Source organism: Vicugna pacos, unplaced genomic scaffold, assembly GCF_048564905.1.
Source record: "Vicugna pacos unplaced genomic scaffold, VicPac4 scaffold_15, whole genome shotgun sequence".
Classification (NCBI taxonomy): domain Eukaryota; kingdom Metazoa; phylum Chordata; class Mammalia; order Artiodactyla; family Camelidae; genus Vicugna; species Vicugna pacos.
This window is the reverse complement of record NW_027328736.1, coordinates 2,368,953-2,385,559: the sequence shown is the minus strand read 5'-3', so window position 1 is coordinate 2,385,559 and position 16,607 is coordinate 2,368,953. Positions and strand designations below refer to the sequence as shown.

Here is a 16,607-nt window from a genome sequence, read left to right as displayed (position 1 = left end):
ACAAAATGTGGTATACGCCTACAGTGTAATATTAGCCACAAAAAAAGGAGGAAATCCCGCCATTTGTGACATGGATGGACCTTGAGGGCCTTATGAAAGTCAGAGAAAGACAAAAACCTATCATCTCATTTATATGCGTAATCTAAAAACAAACACCCCAGACTCAGAGACACAGAACAGACTGATGGTTGGGGGGCGGTGCTGAAATGGGTGAAGGTGGTCAAAAGGTACAGACCTCCAGTCATAAGTAAGTCGTGGGGATGTGATACAGCTTCGTGACTATAGTAGCAACAGTGTATTGCGTATCTGACAATTGAGCCAGTCAGGAAAAAATGCCTCGGTCACCCAAAGGCAGAACAGGCACCTGTCAGGGACCCGCTACTTAAAGCCCAGGACCGAGGATCTCCCTCCCCCAGCCGCCCCGTTTCCCGGACTGCCCTTCTCTGGACCCTCGGGGTCCCCCTCCTCCCTCCACCGAGGCGCGGCTCCGGGAAGGCGGGAAGGTCCAGCCGTGCTCCCGCCCCGCCCCAGTCCCGCGTCGCGACCCAGCGCCTCCAGGCCGCCGCCTCCTGAGGGAGGCCGGGCCCGGTCGCCTGTGAGGTGGGCCGGTCAGCTCGGGGCCAGGAGCACAGCCGAGAGCGGCCCCGCCCCAGACGCCGCGGGAGCCCAGCGCCGGGGGAGGGGCGGCGGGAACCGGGCCGGGTGCCCGGGGCGACGAGTACCTGGCGGCCGACTGGGGACCGGGCGCTCCCAGAGCAGGGCGGGAACGCTTCCAGCAATGGCGTCGGCGGCGGGCGGCCGCACACGCGCAGTGCGCCTGCGCAGCCGCGGGGAACTACGGCGCCCAGAATCCTCCGCGCGGGCCCTGCGCTCTCCCCGCCCCTTCGTCGGCGCTGGGGGCGGAGTTGGCAGGTCGTCCCCGGACCTAAAATTCCGTCAGATCGAGAGGCCGGGGCTGGGCGTCAGGCTCAGGCACTAGAGACACAAGGAAGAACGAATGACACAGCCCTTGCCTCGGGACACTTCCGTGTGATTAAAGAAATAAAGCCACTGCGAGAACAGAAAGGGAGCCTCTGGCAACTTGGGACCCCAGACGCGGGGGCGTCGGTGGGTGCGTGTCCCCGCTGCCGCCGCCAAGTTCCCTTTCCGCGAAAATACCGTGAAAAGTAGAGTTCCTTACGCAGCTGTGGTGCCTGCTGCCAGCTGGTCTGCTTTCGGTCCATGGACAGTGTTTATTTCCGTGTGCTTTGGAGGAAGTCATTCTGGGAAGAGGGTTTACTGCGTTAGGGAGCCAGTACTAAATTAAAAAGATTGCCCAGCCTGAAGTGGAAAAGCGCACCTGTGTGAGGAAGACTCTCGCACTTGAGAATCTTGGCAAGTATTTATCCACCTTAACATTATTAAATCTATAATTTAAAAAACGTTTAGATGCCGTCTCCTTTTGAAGGAAAGAGTGCTTTTTATTATTGCATAAAGCACTGTCTCATGTATTTTGAAATGCCATTGTTAGAATTTCCACCTTTAGCTGCTACTTACTATCTCAAATATCCTAATCTTGGAAGTTTAGCATGCCTGAGAGATTTCTGGAAAGGACATCGTTTTCCCCTAGGGAATGATCAAAATAACAATGTTTGGTTTATTGTGCAGAGTTATGAATACTTTTGTCTAGGTTTCATTTCTGCTCTTTATTGAAACAAACTCATTTGCCAAAAAGAAAACATTATAAGAACATTCTTTGACAAGAGTGTCATTTAATATTTTGGCCTGTACGGTTTCTATAGTAGGTACTCTGATTGAGCTAATTGTTCAATTTCTATGTTGCTGCATAGATATACTGCCTAATCTGTACAAAACTTCAAAAGTCCCACATTGAAATAAACTAGTCGTTGTTTTGACAGGGCTTATGTTTCACAGACTTGCCATTTGATATGCTCTTTTATCTAATTTTTCAAGTTCGAAAATCAGTGTGTTATATGGATGAAATAAAGAAAACGTGAATTGAAAAAAATCAAGGTAACAAGCTGTTTAATAAAATACAGTACGTTTTCCTGCTTTCTAGGCATGTATTTTTGTACCTCCTCAGAGTTTTGTGCCAAAACCTGGTGGTGTAGGGAGACCACACCACAGCCCACTCAGTTATGTTACCCTAACAGTGGCTCATACTTCAAAAGCCCTGCATTTCCAAACTGAGTCCAGATGCCCCATGAAAAACTGCCCCTTTTCAGTGCCTCAGGCTTACAGGTGTGTAAGCTGAAGGCAAGTCTCCCTCCTGTGGAGAAGGTCCTGAGGTGCTGGGTACCAGAGCATTATGTAGAAAGAGGAAGAAGTAGCTCCAGACCACAGACGTCTCAGCCCAGGGAGATGCTACAGCTGGAGGAGGGCCCGAGGGGAGCCCTTGCAAGGCTCAGGGCTCAGACAGGAGCCCTTCTCCCCAGACACAGACGTAGTGCCACCTAGAAGAGTACAGAACAGGTTATGATCAAAGTAGGACACAAATATGTCTGATAGAGTTTTGGTAACATTCTTACTTCATGTGCTAGGTGAACTTTTCATGAGTGTCTGTTTTCAAATCATTTTTTAAATTCAGCACATCTTGTGTACTTTTCTGTACAAATACTTTCCATTAAAACTATTTAAAAACTGGAGCATATGGAGATGCCAATTTCCCACTTACATAAAACATTTGCCTTTTGTCTCTAGTCCAGATCTCAGTCCCATTTTGAGTTGTGCTTTAGGTTCCTCTTGCTTACCCATGACACTTACACAACTATCATTACTATAACAATGACAACATTATCACAGAATGCAGGGGAAAAAAATCAACCAACTAGTTTGTATGGGACTGAGTTGTTATGACAAAGTAGAAGACAATAAAAAGTCCCCAAGGAGTACTGGATGTGCTATAAGTTTATATGCAATTGTGACACATCCATAACCTAACTACTCACATAGCTATGAAACTAGGGGCACTCAGGAAAATACTGCACAGATGCAATAATACTGAAAATTGTGTGTATCTAGCATATGGAAAGTTACTGAAAGATACAAGAAATGAACAAATGCAAAGACATACTATGTTCCCATATAGAAAGGCTAACACAAAACAAAAACAAAAAAAGGCTAATAGAGATATAAGAGGGGAAAAAAACTTACTGACAATAAAAAGCCAAACACCAGCCTATGAAAAATATTTGTATTGAATGTTATATGGTTAATACCTTTATCATAAACAATTGAACAAATTAAGAAAAGTACTAATACCTGAATACTTAGGGAACCACTGAGAGCAAATGAAAATTCAGGCAAACGGGACTTCTCCCCCGCCTGCTAACTCTCCCCAGAGAAACCTGACCTTCTCATATCAGCCTTGCTCCCCACAGTGGCTAGTTCTATGTTTCCACAAAAGCAAACCACCTCAAAGTGCCCAGCTTTGCTTTACTTTTGAGGAATTGACTGGTTTCATCAGCTCCAGGACCTCTCTTGGGTTGGATACCCCTAGGCCTGGTGACAGTGGACGGAACAGACAAAGAGTCTATGGAAGTAAAATCTGCAGGTTAAGAGCGACTATGAAAGTGTGGAAGTATGGGCAGGTGACTGAGAAGCACAGGCAGGCAGGGGTTCTCAGGGGACAGGGGTCTCCAGTAACTTAGACACAGCGCCCATTCCAGGGGCTGTGTTGGTACATGAAGGTGTTTAAAAAATTCAACTGAATACATACAAAGATCTAATTGGCTTTATTAAATGATTCACGAATCAGGCAGCATCCTGTGCAGCAGAGAGTTCCCTGAGGAGCTGGACAAATGGATGGTTTTATAGGCAGAAGGAGGAGGGGGTAAGGAAAGGGCGGATGACATCATCTTCCTTAGTCGGGTGGAAGGGGCCTGTGTGGCAGGTGACCTCACTGGTGCTGACCAGAAAATTTCCAAACTGACAGGTTAAGACCACACTCCTGGGGTAGACTGAAACTGCAGTTAGGTTAGGCATGAAGGTTTGAGGTGGGCTTTGCACAAGTGACTCCATTTGGGACCCACTGTCTTTGTCAGCAATGGCCATTCCTTTGCCAGCGTTCCCTTTGGATCCTAGAATGAAAAACCAACCCTGCCCTCATCCTGTGCTTCTGCAGTAGGACTTCCTTCCTTGGCTGTTCAGTCAAATATTCCTCCTTGTGCTGCCCCAGTTCTGTGCACAACGCCCAGAACGGTATCTTCCATCTTGTTGGTCAATTTGCTAGTCACGTTAAACCTGCTGGTTTTCTCACTCTACTGCCTTCTGGGTTTGCAGAAGGCAGGATGCCCTCACTCTGTACTCTGTCAGCAGGCAAGTCTCTGACCCTTGGCTGGTGGACACAGATCCTGAGATGTTACTTTCTTCCTATTTCTGGTAACAGAATCCTTGTAGGAGACCCATTCTACACGGTTTGGATAAGGCTAAAACTACTCCTCTGCCTCTCTCCATGTCAGAGCACCCAGTTCCCTTGGCCGCGGCAACATGTGCAAGGATAGATGTGTAATCCACACCAGTCACTCCAAAGCCACCTGTGCCTTTAATGGCACCAAGGACACAAAACCCTCTCTTCTCTGGAATCAGCAGCCTGCAGAATAACTGAAGTCAAGAGCTGCCAACGCAAGATAGACAAGCAACCTAAATGTCCATCAACAGATGATTGGATAAAGAAGATGTGGTACCTGTATACAAGGGACTATTACTCAGCCTTAAAAAAGAATGAAATACTGCCATTTGCAGCAACATGGATGGACCTAGAAATTAACATAAGTGAAGTCAGTCAAAGACAAATATATGATATCACTTATATGCAGAATCTAAAAAAATGATACAAGTGAACTTATTTACAAAACTCTCACCACACTGAATCTGCCAGCACCTTGATCTTGGACTTCCCAGTCTCCAGAACTGGGAGATGGCTGTTTACAAATAAGCCATTTAGTCAATGATATTTTGTTATAGCGGCTCAAACAGACTAAGACATCACTTCATTAAAATATGTAACAGTTGACCCTTGAACAACATGGGTGTCTACTGTGCAGGTCCACTTATATGTGGATTTTTTTTTCAATAGTCAGCCCTCTGTATTCAATGGTTTTGTATCCGTAGATGCAACTAATTGTGGATGTCCATAGTTGGTTGAATCTGCGGATGCAAAAGCTTCAGATACAGATGGCCAACTGTACTACAGCACTTTATATAAGGGACTTGAGTATCTGTGGATTTTAGTACACATGGGGGCACCTGGAAACCAATGAGAGAGAGAGAGAGACAGAAATAGAGAGAGAGAGAGAGAGAGAGAGAGAGAGAGATTCTCAACATAATTCAGTTTGCCAGGTTCTTCATCACATGATTTAATCCTCTACAACCCTGTGAGAGGAATGATCTATTCCCATTTTACAGATAAGGAAACTGAGGCAGAGAAAGAGTAAGCACATAATTGCCAAGTGGAGGTGGTGGAACTCAAACCCATTGATCTTACTGCATAAGTCAAATGTTGGCCCTTGGATGATGAATTTCTTCTCACTCGAGCATGTGGCATATTGAGAAATAGCCAGTGTTTTAGGCTCTTGGGGACGTACAACCTCTGCTGCTGTAGCACAAAAACAGCCAAACACAATGTGTGAATGATGATGTAATAATGTAAACATTATTTACAGAGACAGGCAGTGGCACAGGCCTGGTCTGGGGCCAAGGGCCCTGCTCATCAGTTCCCTCTCAAGGAGGTGAAAGGGTCAGCTCCTCTGCCTTTACTTTGTTCCCAGGTAGACCAGTCTCCTACCCTGACTTCAGAGCTGGGCCCCCTTCAACGTGGTTTTTTTTTAAAAGAATTATTTCCAAAACCTCTTTCCAGTCCTTTCCATTCCATTTCCTACTGTTTTCTTTGCTTTCCATCACTGCTGGGTTTATACTTGAGCTTGACGTCTACTACCACCACTTCTTCACAGTCTATTCCTCTACTTCTCCCCAGTAATAGAACTCAGGCCTGCAGAGGGGGTTATAGGAATCAATGACGATGAAAAAGACGGTCTCTGCGCTTCCCTGAGGAAGCATGATAGTTCTGGTGAACCAGTCCCACGAGGCTGCATAACCGCCGCGTCCAGAGCTGAAAAGCTGGCGGCTGTTTTGAAAAATCAAGATTATACTATTAAACTTTGGTAAAACTTTCTAACTTACAAAATAAGAAGTAAAGGAGATCATGTGGAGGGGGCAAGAGCACAGTCTGGCTGCTGAATGTTCAAAACACGATAGGATTTAGGAGAGAAAGAAGAAACCTGTAACTAACTACTGTTTCCTCTCCATCTTTTCTACAATCTTTCCACACAATATAGCAGAAAAAACCCTGACGTGTGTAAAGTGTTTTGCTAAATATTTATTTGAACTTTTGCTTCTGTGTTTCTGATCCCACCACACGGGTCTTTGGTCACCCACGTAACTGATGCCAATAGACCACCATGGCTTCAAGCCTCTGCTACCTTCCTGGGGGCTCTGGGGTACAGCTACAACCAACAACGTACAGAGGACAGCCACCAAAACTGGGAAGGCGTGAGGCCCGAGAGACGGCGACTTCTTCACAGCGGGGAGCTGCCTGTCCTCCAGCAGTCACTGTCCCATATGCCGTGTTCCGTACGTGACACGAAGGTGTGTCCTTGTGCCTCATGGCTGCCTCAGCTCTTCTCGATGGGGGCCCTAGGGATAACAACACACCAGACCCGTCAACTTTTCAGACTCCCAGCATCCCGGGGGCTTTTTCTCAAAGTGGCACAGCGGAGTTTACAGAGAACAGAGTAAGCTAAGGACATGAAATCTCCCTAATACTGATTGTAGAAAATTCACCCCATGCCAGAGGTGAGAGAAGGGGGACTTGATCAAAAATGACAGTTAAGACTCCGGCCCATCCTCTGCCTCGGGGTCACTTCCAAGCAAGTGTAAAGTGAAGCCGCACACGGCAGAGGGACGACAGGGACCTAAGTCTGCGACCAGCACAAACCATGGGAACATGATTAGAGCCCACGTTTTATGTCCGTCAAATGGGATAGTAGCCTGCACGGCTGGGGAGGGAATCCAAAGCACATTCCAACCGCTGAATCTTTTGGTTTTTGTAGCTCGTGGAAAAGAAAGGACACTCTTCCTGTGTCTAGGTCTCCACTTGGGACCAAAGGGGAACAACTCTGCGTCTTCCCGATGACAAGAGTGTGAGCCTAACCGACCGAGTGATGTCCTTCAAAGTGAGATGCCGTGGCAGGCATGGGTGTGGCCAAGACGGGGCCCTGGGTTTCACAGGATGTACTGCTACCCAGTCCCAGGGATTTACTGAATTTCCACAGAAGGGTACGTTGGGGGCTGCAGGGGTTGGGTGAGAGATCAACATTTGAGATTTCTAGCTGGAAGAGTTCAGAATGATCAAATCAACGGATATAAGACACAGGCTGTTCATGGCTCAAAACTATGTATTATGCAAATAGAGACAGACACCACAGAACTGGTCCTCAAGTTGCATCTACACGTCTTCTACCTAAACACTCAGGGATCGAACACAGAGACAAGACCAACTTACATTTTCTCACATTCAGGAACTTCTCAGGGCTACCCTTCAGTGTGAATCCTCTGATGTCTGATGAGGGATGAGCTGCACTTAAAGCTTTTCCCACACTCACTGCATCTGTAGGGTTTCTCTCCAGTGTGAGTTCTCTGGTGTTGAATAAGAGCTGACGAATGAATGAAGGCTTTTCCGCATTCATTACATTTGTACGGCTTCTTTCCAATGTGAATTCGTTGATGTTTGGCAAAATTTGAGCTCCGGCTGAAGGTTTTCCCACACTCATTACACTCGTAGGGTTTCTCTCCAGTATGGATTCTCTGATGCTGAACAAGATGTGTGCTCTGGCTAAAGGTTTTCCCACATTCGCTGCATTCATATGGTTTTTCCCCGGTGTGAACTCTCTGATGTTTAGTAAGGGAAGAGCAATGGCTGAAGGCTTTCCCACACTCCTGACACTTGTAGGGTTTCTCTCCCGTGTGAGTTCTTTGATGTTTGATGAGAGCTGACGAATGGATGAAGGCTTTGTCACACTCGTTGCATTCGTACGGCTTCACCCCTGTGTGGAGTAACTGGTGCTGCACAAAATGGGTGCTTCGATTGAAGCCTTTCCCACACTCACTGCACTCGTAAGGCCTCTCTCCAACGTGAATCCTCTGATGTATCGCGAGGGATGAGCTTTCCGTGAAGGCCTTCTTGCATTCACTGCACTCGAAAAGGATTCTCGTGTGAGTCCTCTGATGTTTGGTTAAGTTGGCCCTGTGGCTGAAAGACTCGCCACACTCACCGCAGCTGTAGGGCTTCTCCCCGGTGTGGACCCTCTGGTGTCTGACGAGCACCGAGTGGTAAGTGAAGAGCTCACCACAGTCATTACACTTATGAGGCTTTTTCTCTTTATAGGTCCTCTGCTTTTTCATTAGGGTTGATTTCTGTTTCATTCTTTTTTCAAGGGTATGAAAGGCATACGATCCTTTGGGAACTCTGTCTTGAGGGAGGAGGACTGACTTCTGCCCGAAGTTTTTCCAGTAAACATCATGCTCACGAGCCCTCTCTTCGGAGAGTGAATTCACGTGGGAGAGCATTTCTCTCAAGTGTCTCTCCTGATCTCCTTGCTGGTTCTCTACCCAGTTTTCACACTCGAGAGCTGTTTCCAAGTCGGAGTCATAGACGCTGCTCCTTGTCAGCCTGTCTATTACTGCAACCTGGCATGACTCCTCTTTGGAAAAATCTTGCACTGAAGTGGAATCTTTGCTCTCGGGTCTAGTCTCCAAGTCTGAAAGAAATTGGAAACGCAAATTTCCTTCATTTTCTGAGTTCAACAAAAGGGCAGTTCTGTAATGGATAAGAGTTAATGAAGGTGAAAAGCATAACTTCGACGGGTAGTGGATTTGACTCTTGTAAGATGATTTGCAAAGAGAAGCAGATGGAGGGAGACACATGCACAGTATATGCAAAGATCAGAAGAGCTTATCCAGGAGTCAGAACAGGGGAAGGATGATCAGGAAAGACAGGAGGAGGGATGCAGATGAAGCACCATGTCACCAGGTGGACAGGAAGTAAGTTCCTAGATCAGGACGGGGAGGAACAAGCTCTCATAGAAGACCCAGTGCTGTGGTAAATACCCCAGCGGCTATCACCTTAGTGTAGAGTGCAACTTCGACTTCTAAGTTTCCAGTCAACAAACTCTACTCCAAATATGCATTCCATTTAGTTTAACCTTCCCTAACAATACTTTCATAATATGTCCCTGTTCAAAAATCTCCTATGAGCTCCCAAAGGCACAATGGCAAATGTATTAAACTATACATGCACAAGGTTATTACTCATTACAACACCGAGGTAGCAAAAGACTGGTAACATCGCAAATATCCTAGTATAGAGAACTGATTAAAATGTGGTGTATGCACACAACGGAGTACGTGCAACTTAAAAAAATAGGAGAATGACCTCTACATATCGCTATGATGCGATCTTCAGGAGATATTAAATAAACTTAAAAAACACAGCAAGCTGCAAAGGAAAGCGTATAGTTTACTATCTTTTGTGCAGGGAAAAAAGGGGGAGGGAAACAAATACACAGACATATTTGGTTCTATCTTCCAAAACCAAAGACGGACAAATGAAATACTAATAAAAATGGTCACCTATGGAGAACAGAGGAGACAGGACAGGGAGGGAAGCTAACTTCTCTGAATATATCTGATATCAAGCTATCAGAATTTTTATATCCAATATGAAGCTACTTTATAAAACTAAAATAACTTCAAGAATGTGGTTCAAAAGAAGACATAAATAGACCAGGGAAATAGAAGAGCAATTTCAGAAATAAAGCCAAATCTATATAGGAATTAGGGACAATACAAAGGTGGTATTTCAGTCAGTGAACTAGAGATAATTTGTTTTACCAATACATGGTGCTCTGATTTAGAAAATTAAGTTAGACCTGCCCCTCATTCCATATAGCCAAATGAACTCTGTTCATTCATCTACTCTCCCACCCATTTATTCAACGATGACCTCCTGAATGTCTGTCCTACACGACGCTAGTGCTAGGCACTGCGGGAAAACACACACACACAGCCCCTATGTGCACGAGGGGAGAGGAAATTTAGTCTAACACTTACAAATACACGTAAGAGTGCACCTGCAGTAAGTGCTAAGAAATAAAAGGTGAACGATGCTGTGAAAGAACATAGAGGGGTGAGGGGAGGCTTCCCTGAGGAGGTAAATCATGGAGCTGCCATCAAAGTGGAGTTGGGGTTCAGGTGGGGGTCCCAGGTAATGGGAACAAAAGCAGGAGGTGAGCGTTCCAGGTGGAGGGGATGATATGTACCGAAGCCCCAAGGTGAGGGGGACATTCAAGAAAAGCACAGCAGCTGAGAGCACGGGCTCCACGATCAGAATGCATGAGTTCCACCCCAGCTCTGCCACTCCCTCGCCGTTGTGACCTGGGGCAATTCACTCTGACTCTACTTCAGTTTCCTCATCTGTAAGACAGGGCAACGACACTACCTACTTCATGAGGAATGAAAACAGTACCTACCTGAATGAGCAGTAAATGAGAATATTTACAAAACACTTAAAAACAATGACACAGCACAGGCCCTATGTAAGTGCTTGCTGAATCACGAGAACATGAACTGAGATAAGCTAGCGCTGGTGCACGGAGGCAGCGGTCTCACAGCGCGGTCTGCGGGCCCCTGGGAGGCTGTAGCTTCAAAACTACTTTCAGAACAATGCTTAGATGTTATTTGCCTTTTTTGCTGTCTTGACATTTGCACTGATGTTGCAAAAGTAATGGTGGTAAAACTGCCCACAATTTCTGTACAAATTAGGATAAGACACCAAATATACTAGGAGTTGTTCCATTTTTCCCCACCAGGTACTCAGTTAAAAAAAAAAAACAAAAAGCCAGTTTCATGGAAAAATGTCTGAGGAAACAACAGGAAACATTATTAATATAATAAAATTAATTTATTAAATTTCAAACCTTGACCACATGACCTTTGAATATTCTGGATGATGGACCAGGAAATATTCATAAAGCAAGTCTGCTCATATCAAAGTAGGATGGTTGTCTTGAGGAAAACCACTTGTGTGATGGTTTGAGAGCTGAACTAGCCACTTTTTCCACGGACCACCATTTTTACTAGAAAGAATGACTGACCAACTGTTATCTTTGTTGGATATTTGGTGGGTATTTTCTCAAAGCTGACAAAAGAATGTGCCTTCTTGCAGAAATTAGAATTTTAGAAAACTTTTATCTACCACTGAGAACTTGATAGCTTCCTAAAACTTTCTTTTCTGATACCGTCAGTGGTGATACAGAAAATTGTGTGTGTGTGTTTTTTTTAAAACGTGATGTGTCAATATTTGGAAGATCTGCATAACTCAATGAACCAGTATTTTACAAAAGATCAACAGATTTTAATGTAAGAGTATGAAAAACTCATGGATACGGTTTCAGGTGCACACTGGATCTGATCTGTAAGAAACTAACACTTGCCTAGTCTTGGTGTGGTGTCAGGAGACTAGCCAAAATCATCTGAAAAGGCTATAAAAATACTCCCCCCTTTTCCAATTAAATATTGGTGTGAGGCTGGATTTTCTTCATACAGGTCAATGAAAACGCCACATCACAAGAAACTGCGTCAGAAGCAGGTGAGAATACAGCTGTCTCCCACCGAGCCATCCATCAGAGACACTTGCAAAACTGCAGAAAGGAGCCCTTCTTTTCAGTACCCTTTTTTTTGTTGTTGGAGAAAAGTTGTTTTTTATTAGAATTGTGTTGTGTTAACACGTAATGGGTTTCTAATTGTTGTTTAAAAATTAAATATCCAGTAGTTTAAAATCTTTCTCACTTTTAATTTCTAATATAGTGACTATTGGTACATACAACACACATAAACAGTAGCTCTTCAGGGTCCTCAATGATTTTGGGAGTTAAATTACGTCCTGCGATGCTAAAACCATTAAGAGTTGCTAAGAAAGGGTATAAAAATGGAGGGAGAGTAGGTATGAGATAATGCTGGAATAATGAGTAAAGGACAGATTTTTGCAAGGTGGTGTAGGCCTCAAAGATTTTGGCTGTTATCCTAAGAGCAATGAGAAGCCACTGACATGTAAGCAAAAGGGTGATAGCATCTGACCTGTATTTTGAAAACATCACTCACTGCGATATAAAGAATGGAGCTTAGGGACGAGGGTATGGCTCAGCGGTAGAGCGCCTGCCTAGCGTGCAGGAGGTTCGGGTTCAATCCCCAGTACCTCCATCAGAAAATAAATAAGCCTAATTACCTGCCCCTCAACAAAATTTTTAAAAAAGTAAATTAAAAAAAAAAGGGAGTTTATGGGGGTAAAGGTGGAATCAGGGAGATTATCACAGGAGTCCAGGCAAAGGAAAGGGAGATGGAGGGATGTTAACAGTGAAGAAATATTTAGACCTTGAGCAGATGAACACAGTGATGAACTGGATAAAGGAGGGAGGGGCAGTTGAAGGACTGTCCATAGATTTCTGGCTTATGCAGTCTGATAAGGTGGTGAGTGTCATTAAGACAATTACTAGAAAAAGATCCTGTTGGGAGGATGGAGAATGTGGGCATATATCTGGCATTCAGTTTTAAATATGCTGAGAACAGGAGCCCCAAGGGGAGGTCTGGGGTGGAAACACCGACCTGGGATTCACCCAGGGAGAGAGGGTAATTGGGTTGTGGGAGTGGACGAGTCGCCCAAGGAGGAGGCAGAGGCTGCACACAGCTGGCCAGCTGGACTAACTGACCCTCAGGTATGTCTTGTCTGGCCCACACTGTTTATACAATTTTTGAGACCAATTGCCAACACTTAAAAATAGCAAGATTTCACACAGAAATTCAAATTTTGAGCTTCTTAAAAAAAAAAACTGGAAGCATGCAGAGTGATGCCCAATTAGAGCAGAGGCTGCCAACTACTGCCCACTACCCAGGTCTAAATAAAGTTTTATTGGAACACAGCCACGCTCCCCACAGAGCCCACAGGGCTTACTACCTCCGCTTCCTGTGGCTGCCAGCCTAGAGCAGGAGGGACCCCTTTCCGTCGAGGCATGTGCTATTCCAGCTTCCGAGGCCCCCCCGACCCCCTCCACCCCAGTCCTGTTACCTCCTGACCCGGGCAGCCACTCAAGGCCATGGTTCCAGGTACTGAGGGGAGGGGGATTCCAACCAAACCTTGAGTAGCTCAAATATTTAATGGTTCAGAAGAGACAGCCAAGCAGATAGAACCAGAGAAGTAAGAGGCAATTCCAAACGGATTAAAGGTTTAAAAGGGGGAAAGAAAATGAAAGGACAAAAGAAGAGAACAGAAGCAAGTATTTTTGTAATTGCGGCATGAGAAAGGACTTTCTAAGTGCTAACAAAAGACAGGAAACACAAGATTGTGATACATTAAGTCTGTATGTTAAGAAACACAGCCAGATGGAAAGGCAAAAACTACAAGGTGCATCTGTAACATAAAGATTAATGACCTCATACATGACGAGTTATTGTAGATCACTAAGAAAATGACAGTATTTCCCACAAAAAAAAGAAGGGTGGTGAACACGCAAGTCACGAAACAGACAGGTCTCCAAGGGGAAACACATCTCTGTCCACAGGGGCGGATGTAATAACTCTGTATTCAAAAGGACAAGAAGATTTAAAAAACAGAATATTAAGGGAAGATTTTCTTTATGAGAGACACATACTACAAAGTGTAGTAATTACAACAATAGGTTATCACAGCACAGACAGCCACGTAACCAGGGACTCCAGAAATAGACCCAAGTATGCATGGGACCTGGGTTTACCTAAGAGTTAGCACAAATCAGTGATGAAAGATACATTTTCAATAAATGACATTGGACTATTGGCTTTAAGCAGGAAAAACAGATAAAATTAGTTCCCTATTTCACATCATATACAAAAAAAAATACTATCTTTAAAACAAAGCTCAAGCATTTTAGAATAAAGTACAGATTATCTTCCTGACATTCGAATAAGGAAGACAATTCACAAAAAGCAAAAACTATTAAAAAAAAGATAAATCTTCTAACATTAAAAATGTTAAATTATGCTTGTATAATACACCATAAAATAAAATAAGCCACAGACTAAGAGAACCAATTTTTTCTCACTGATTTGTAATGGTACCTTTGCCATCTATTAGTATTTAAAATATATAAAGAACTCTAAGAAATCAAGAAAAAGATGTGAATGGCCCACTTTCTAAAGCACGCAAAGGGTAACTGCAGGTAATTTATAAAAGAGGAAATGTGAATAGCTAACACAGGAAATACTCAAACCCACTCATAACCAGAGAAATGTAAATTAAAAAAACATAAAACATCATTTCATATCCATCAGACTGACAAAAATTACTACATCTAAGAGCATCAATTATTGGCCAGGATTGTGGTGGGGCCTTGGCTGATCATGTGATACTTCAAGGTCCAGTGCTGCGTATTCTGGTTATCTACCCTAACCCAGCTCTCGAGGTGAACGTAAGGAGTCAGTAAAAGGATGATCATTGCAATTCTTTTACTAATTAATGTCAAAGAAGTGAAAATAAACTTCACAGTTTACTCACACAACTGGACTTCTTTCATAGTAGTTAAAGTGCATAAACACAAATTATATGTGTTAATAGCGATTAATATCAAAATACAATGTGAGGGTTAAAAAATTGGGTTGTAAAAGAAAAAGTACACTGTATGTACATATTGTTTTTGGCGTGTGTGTGTCTACACACACACAGACATTAGAATGACTCACACCAACTGCACCAACCAGTTATTTCCAGGGGGAAAGAGAATGTAAGAACTCTAAATCTGTAACCTTTTTTTATTTCTTAAAAACTGGAAAACACCAGACATTTATAAGAATGGCTAAAATGTAGGAGACAATCAAGTGCTGGTGAGGATGCAGAATAAGGGGAACCCACCCACTTCTCCCACCTGCTAGTGGGAACGTGGTTGGTACAGTGACTCTGGAAATCTGTTTGGTGAGATTTACCAGAAGTGAACAGCACCTGCCCCGATCCAACAATCCTACTCGTACGCACGTGTCCGACAGACGGGCGTGCCTGCGTCCACCGAGGGACGTGGGAAACAGCGCACACAGCAGCGCTACTCAGACAGCCCAAACCCGGAGACGCCCGCGAGCCACCTCGGGAGAAGGGATAAACAAGCGGGCAGGGTGACACGATGGAAGACTGGACGACACTGAGAATGGGCAGACTGCAGCCACATGCAACAGCACGGACGGATGTCACATCAACATTCCGGGAAGGAGGCCAGACACAAGAGCACACACAACGTGACTGTCTAAATAATAAAGGTCAAGAACAGGTAAAACTGATCTGGTGTCAGAAGTTAAGCAAATCTTGGAAGGAGGGAGGTAACTTAAAGGGGCCACAGAGATGCTTTCTGGGGTGCTGGGAAGTTTGTTTCTTGATCTGGGTGATAGTTTCATGAATGTGTTTAATTTGTGAAAATTCACAGAACCGTACATCTATTTCACATTACAAAAAAGGGTGAAAAAAGAGAAAAGGCAAAAGGAAGCAAACATTAGCATGTGTTTGATCTGGTGTTATTTCCTTGACCTTCATATGTATTTAAAACGCGACATAATTTAACATAAGACATTTAGAAAATAAAAGCACGTCGGCACTCCTAGCGTTCTCTCTCAGGCACTGAGAAGCGCCACTTCCTCAGTGTCCCGCAGGGCTCTTCCTCTTGAAGCCCCCGTCTACCTAACTCACCTGAACAGCTGCTTTTGGGCGCTTTTCTCTCAAGCACCAAGGGATCTTTTCCATTCTCCAAATCGTAGTGCTCAGCTTTGGAAACTGGAAGCCCTGCTTGTTAAAAAGAAAGGGAGAGAGAGAAAAAAAGGGACTTAGCTATGTGTGATGGGCACCAAGGTCGATCCTAGAGCGCAGCCCCACACCCTGGAGCTACAGAGAAGACAGGCTGTTACAGGAACACCTGGGACGAGGGAGGGCAGGCCTCTGAGTGAAGCTTCAAACAGGTGCGGCCAGAGTCTGGGCCTGGTAAGGAAGTCTACATGCACTTGAGTAGACAAATCTTTGCACCTGTAGAAATAGAAGAGCCTTTCTCTTTATTTCTTTATTGCAGGAGTTCCAGCAAGACCTCGCAGGTTAGACCTCAGCTTGGACTGAGGAAGGAGTTGGGCAAAGGGGGACTTCAGTGGCACCACCATGTGGCTGGGACTGTGGAATCCAGTGGTTGTCTTCTGATGGTTTTCCTTTCTTCCTTCTTAGTTACTGGAACCAATGCTCGTAGGGAATGTATTACATGAGGTTTGGGAGGAGCCAACTTCGCTCCCTCCACCCCTCATGTAAACACGTACATGTACCTGCACATGTGCTATGCACGTGCGCATGCCCACATGCACAAGCGCGCACGTACACACACACACGTGGGCAAAGGGTCCAAACTGGCCAGAGCATACTTCACCTCCCCGATTCAAGTAATTGTTTCACTGATGGACACATGGCCCAATTTCCTGAATCTCCAGAACAGAAGCACTAGCTT

At 44.7% G+C, this 16,607-nt stretch overlaps 1 protein-coding gene across 1 annotated transcript in view; it reads right to left on the bottom strand.

Moving 5' to 3' along the window:
- The window catches only part of LOC140692703 (uncharacterized), a 43,422-nt gene that overhangs the window by 21,373 nt on the left and 5,442 nt on the right, over positions 1-16,607 (bottom strand). The window contains exons 4-6 of the mRNA XM_072957027.1: positions 15,815-15,907; positions 7,595-8,816; positions 723-925 (exon numbers count right to left, since the gene is read on the bottom strand). Of these exons, the coding sequence (XP_072813128.1) occupies positions 723-925; positions 7,595-8,816; positions 15,815-15,907 (1,518 nt within the window). The remainder of the gene's footprint in view (positions 1-722; positions 926-7,594; positions 8,817-15,814; positions 15,908-16,607) is intronic.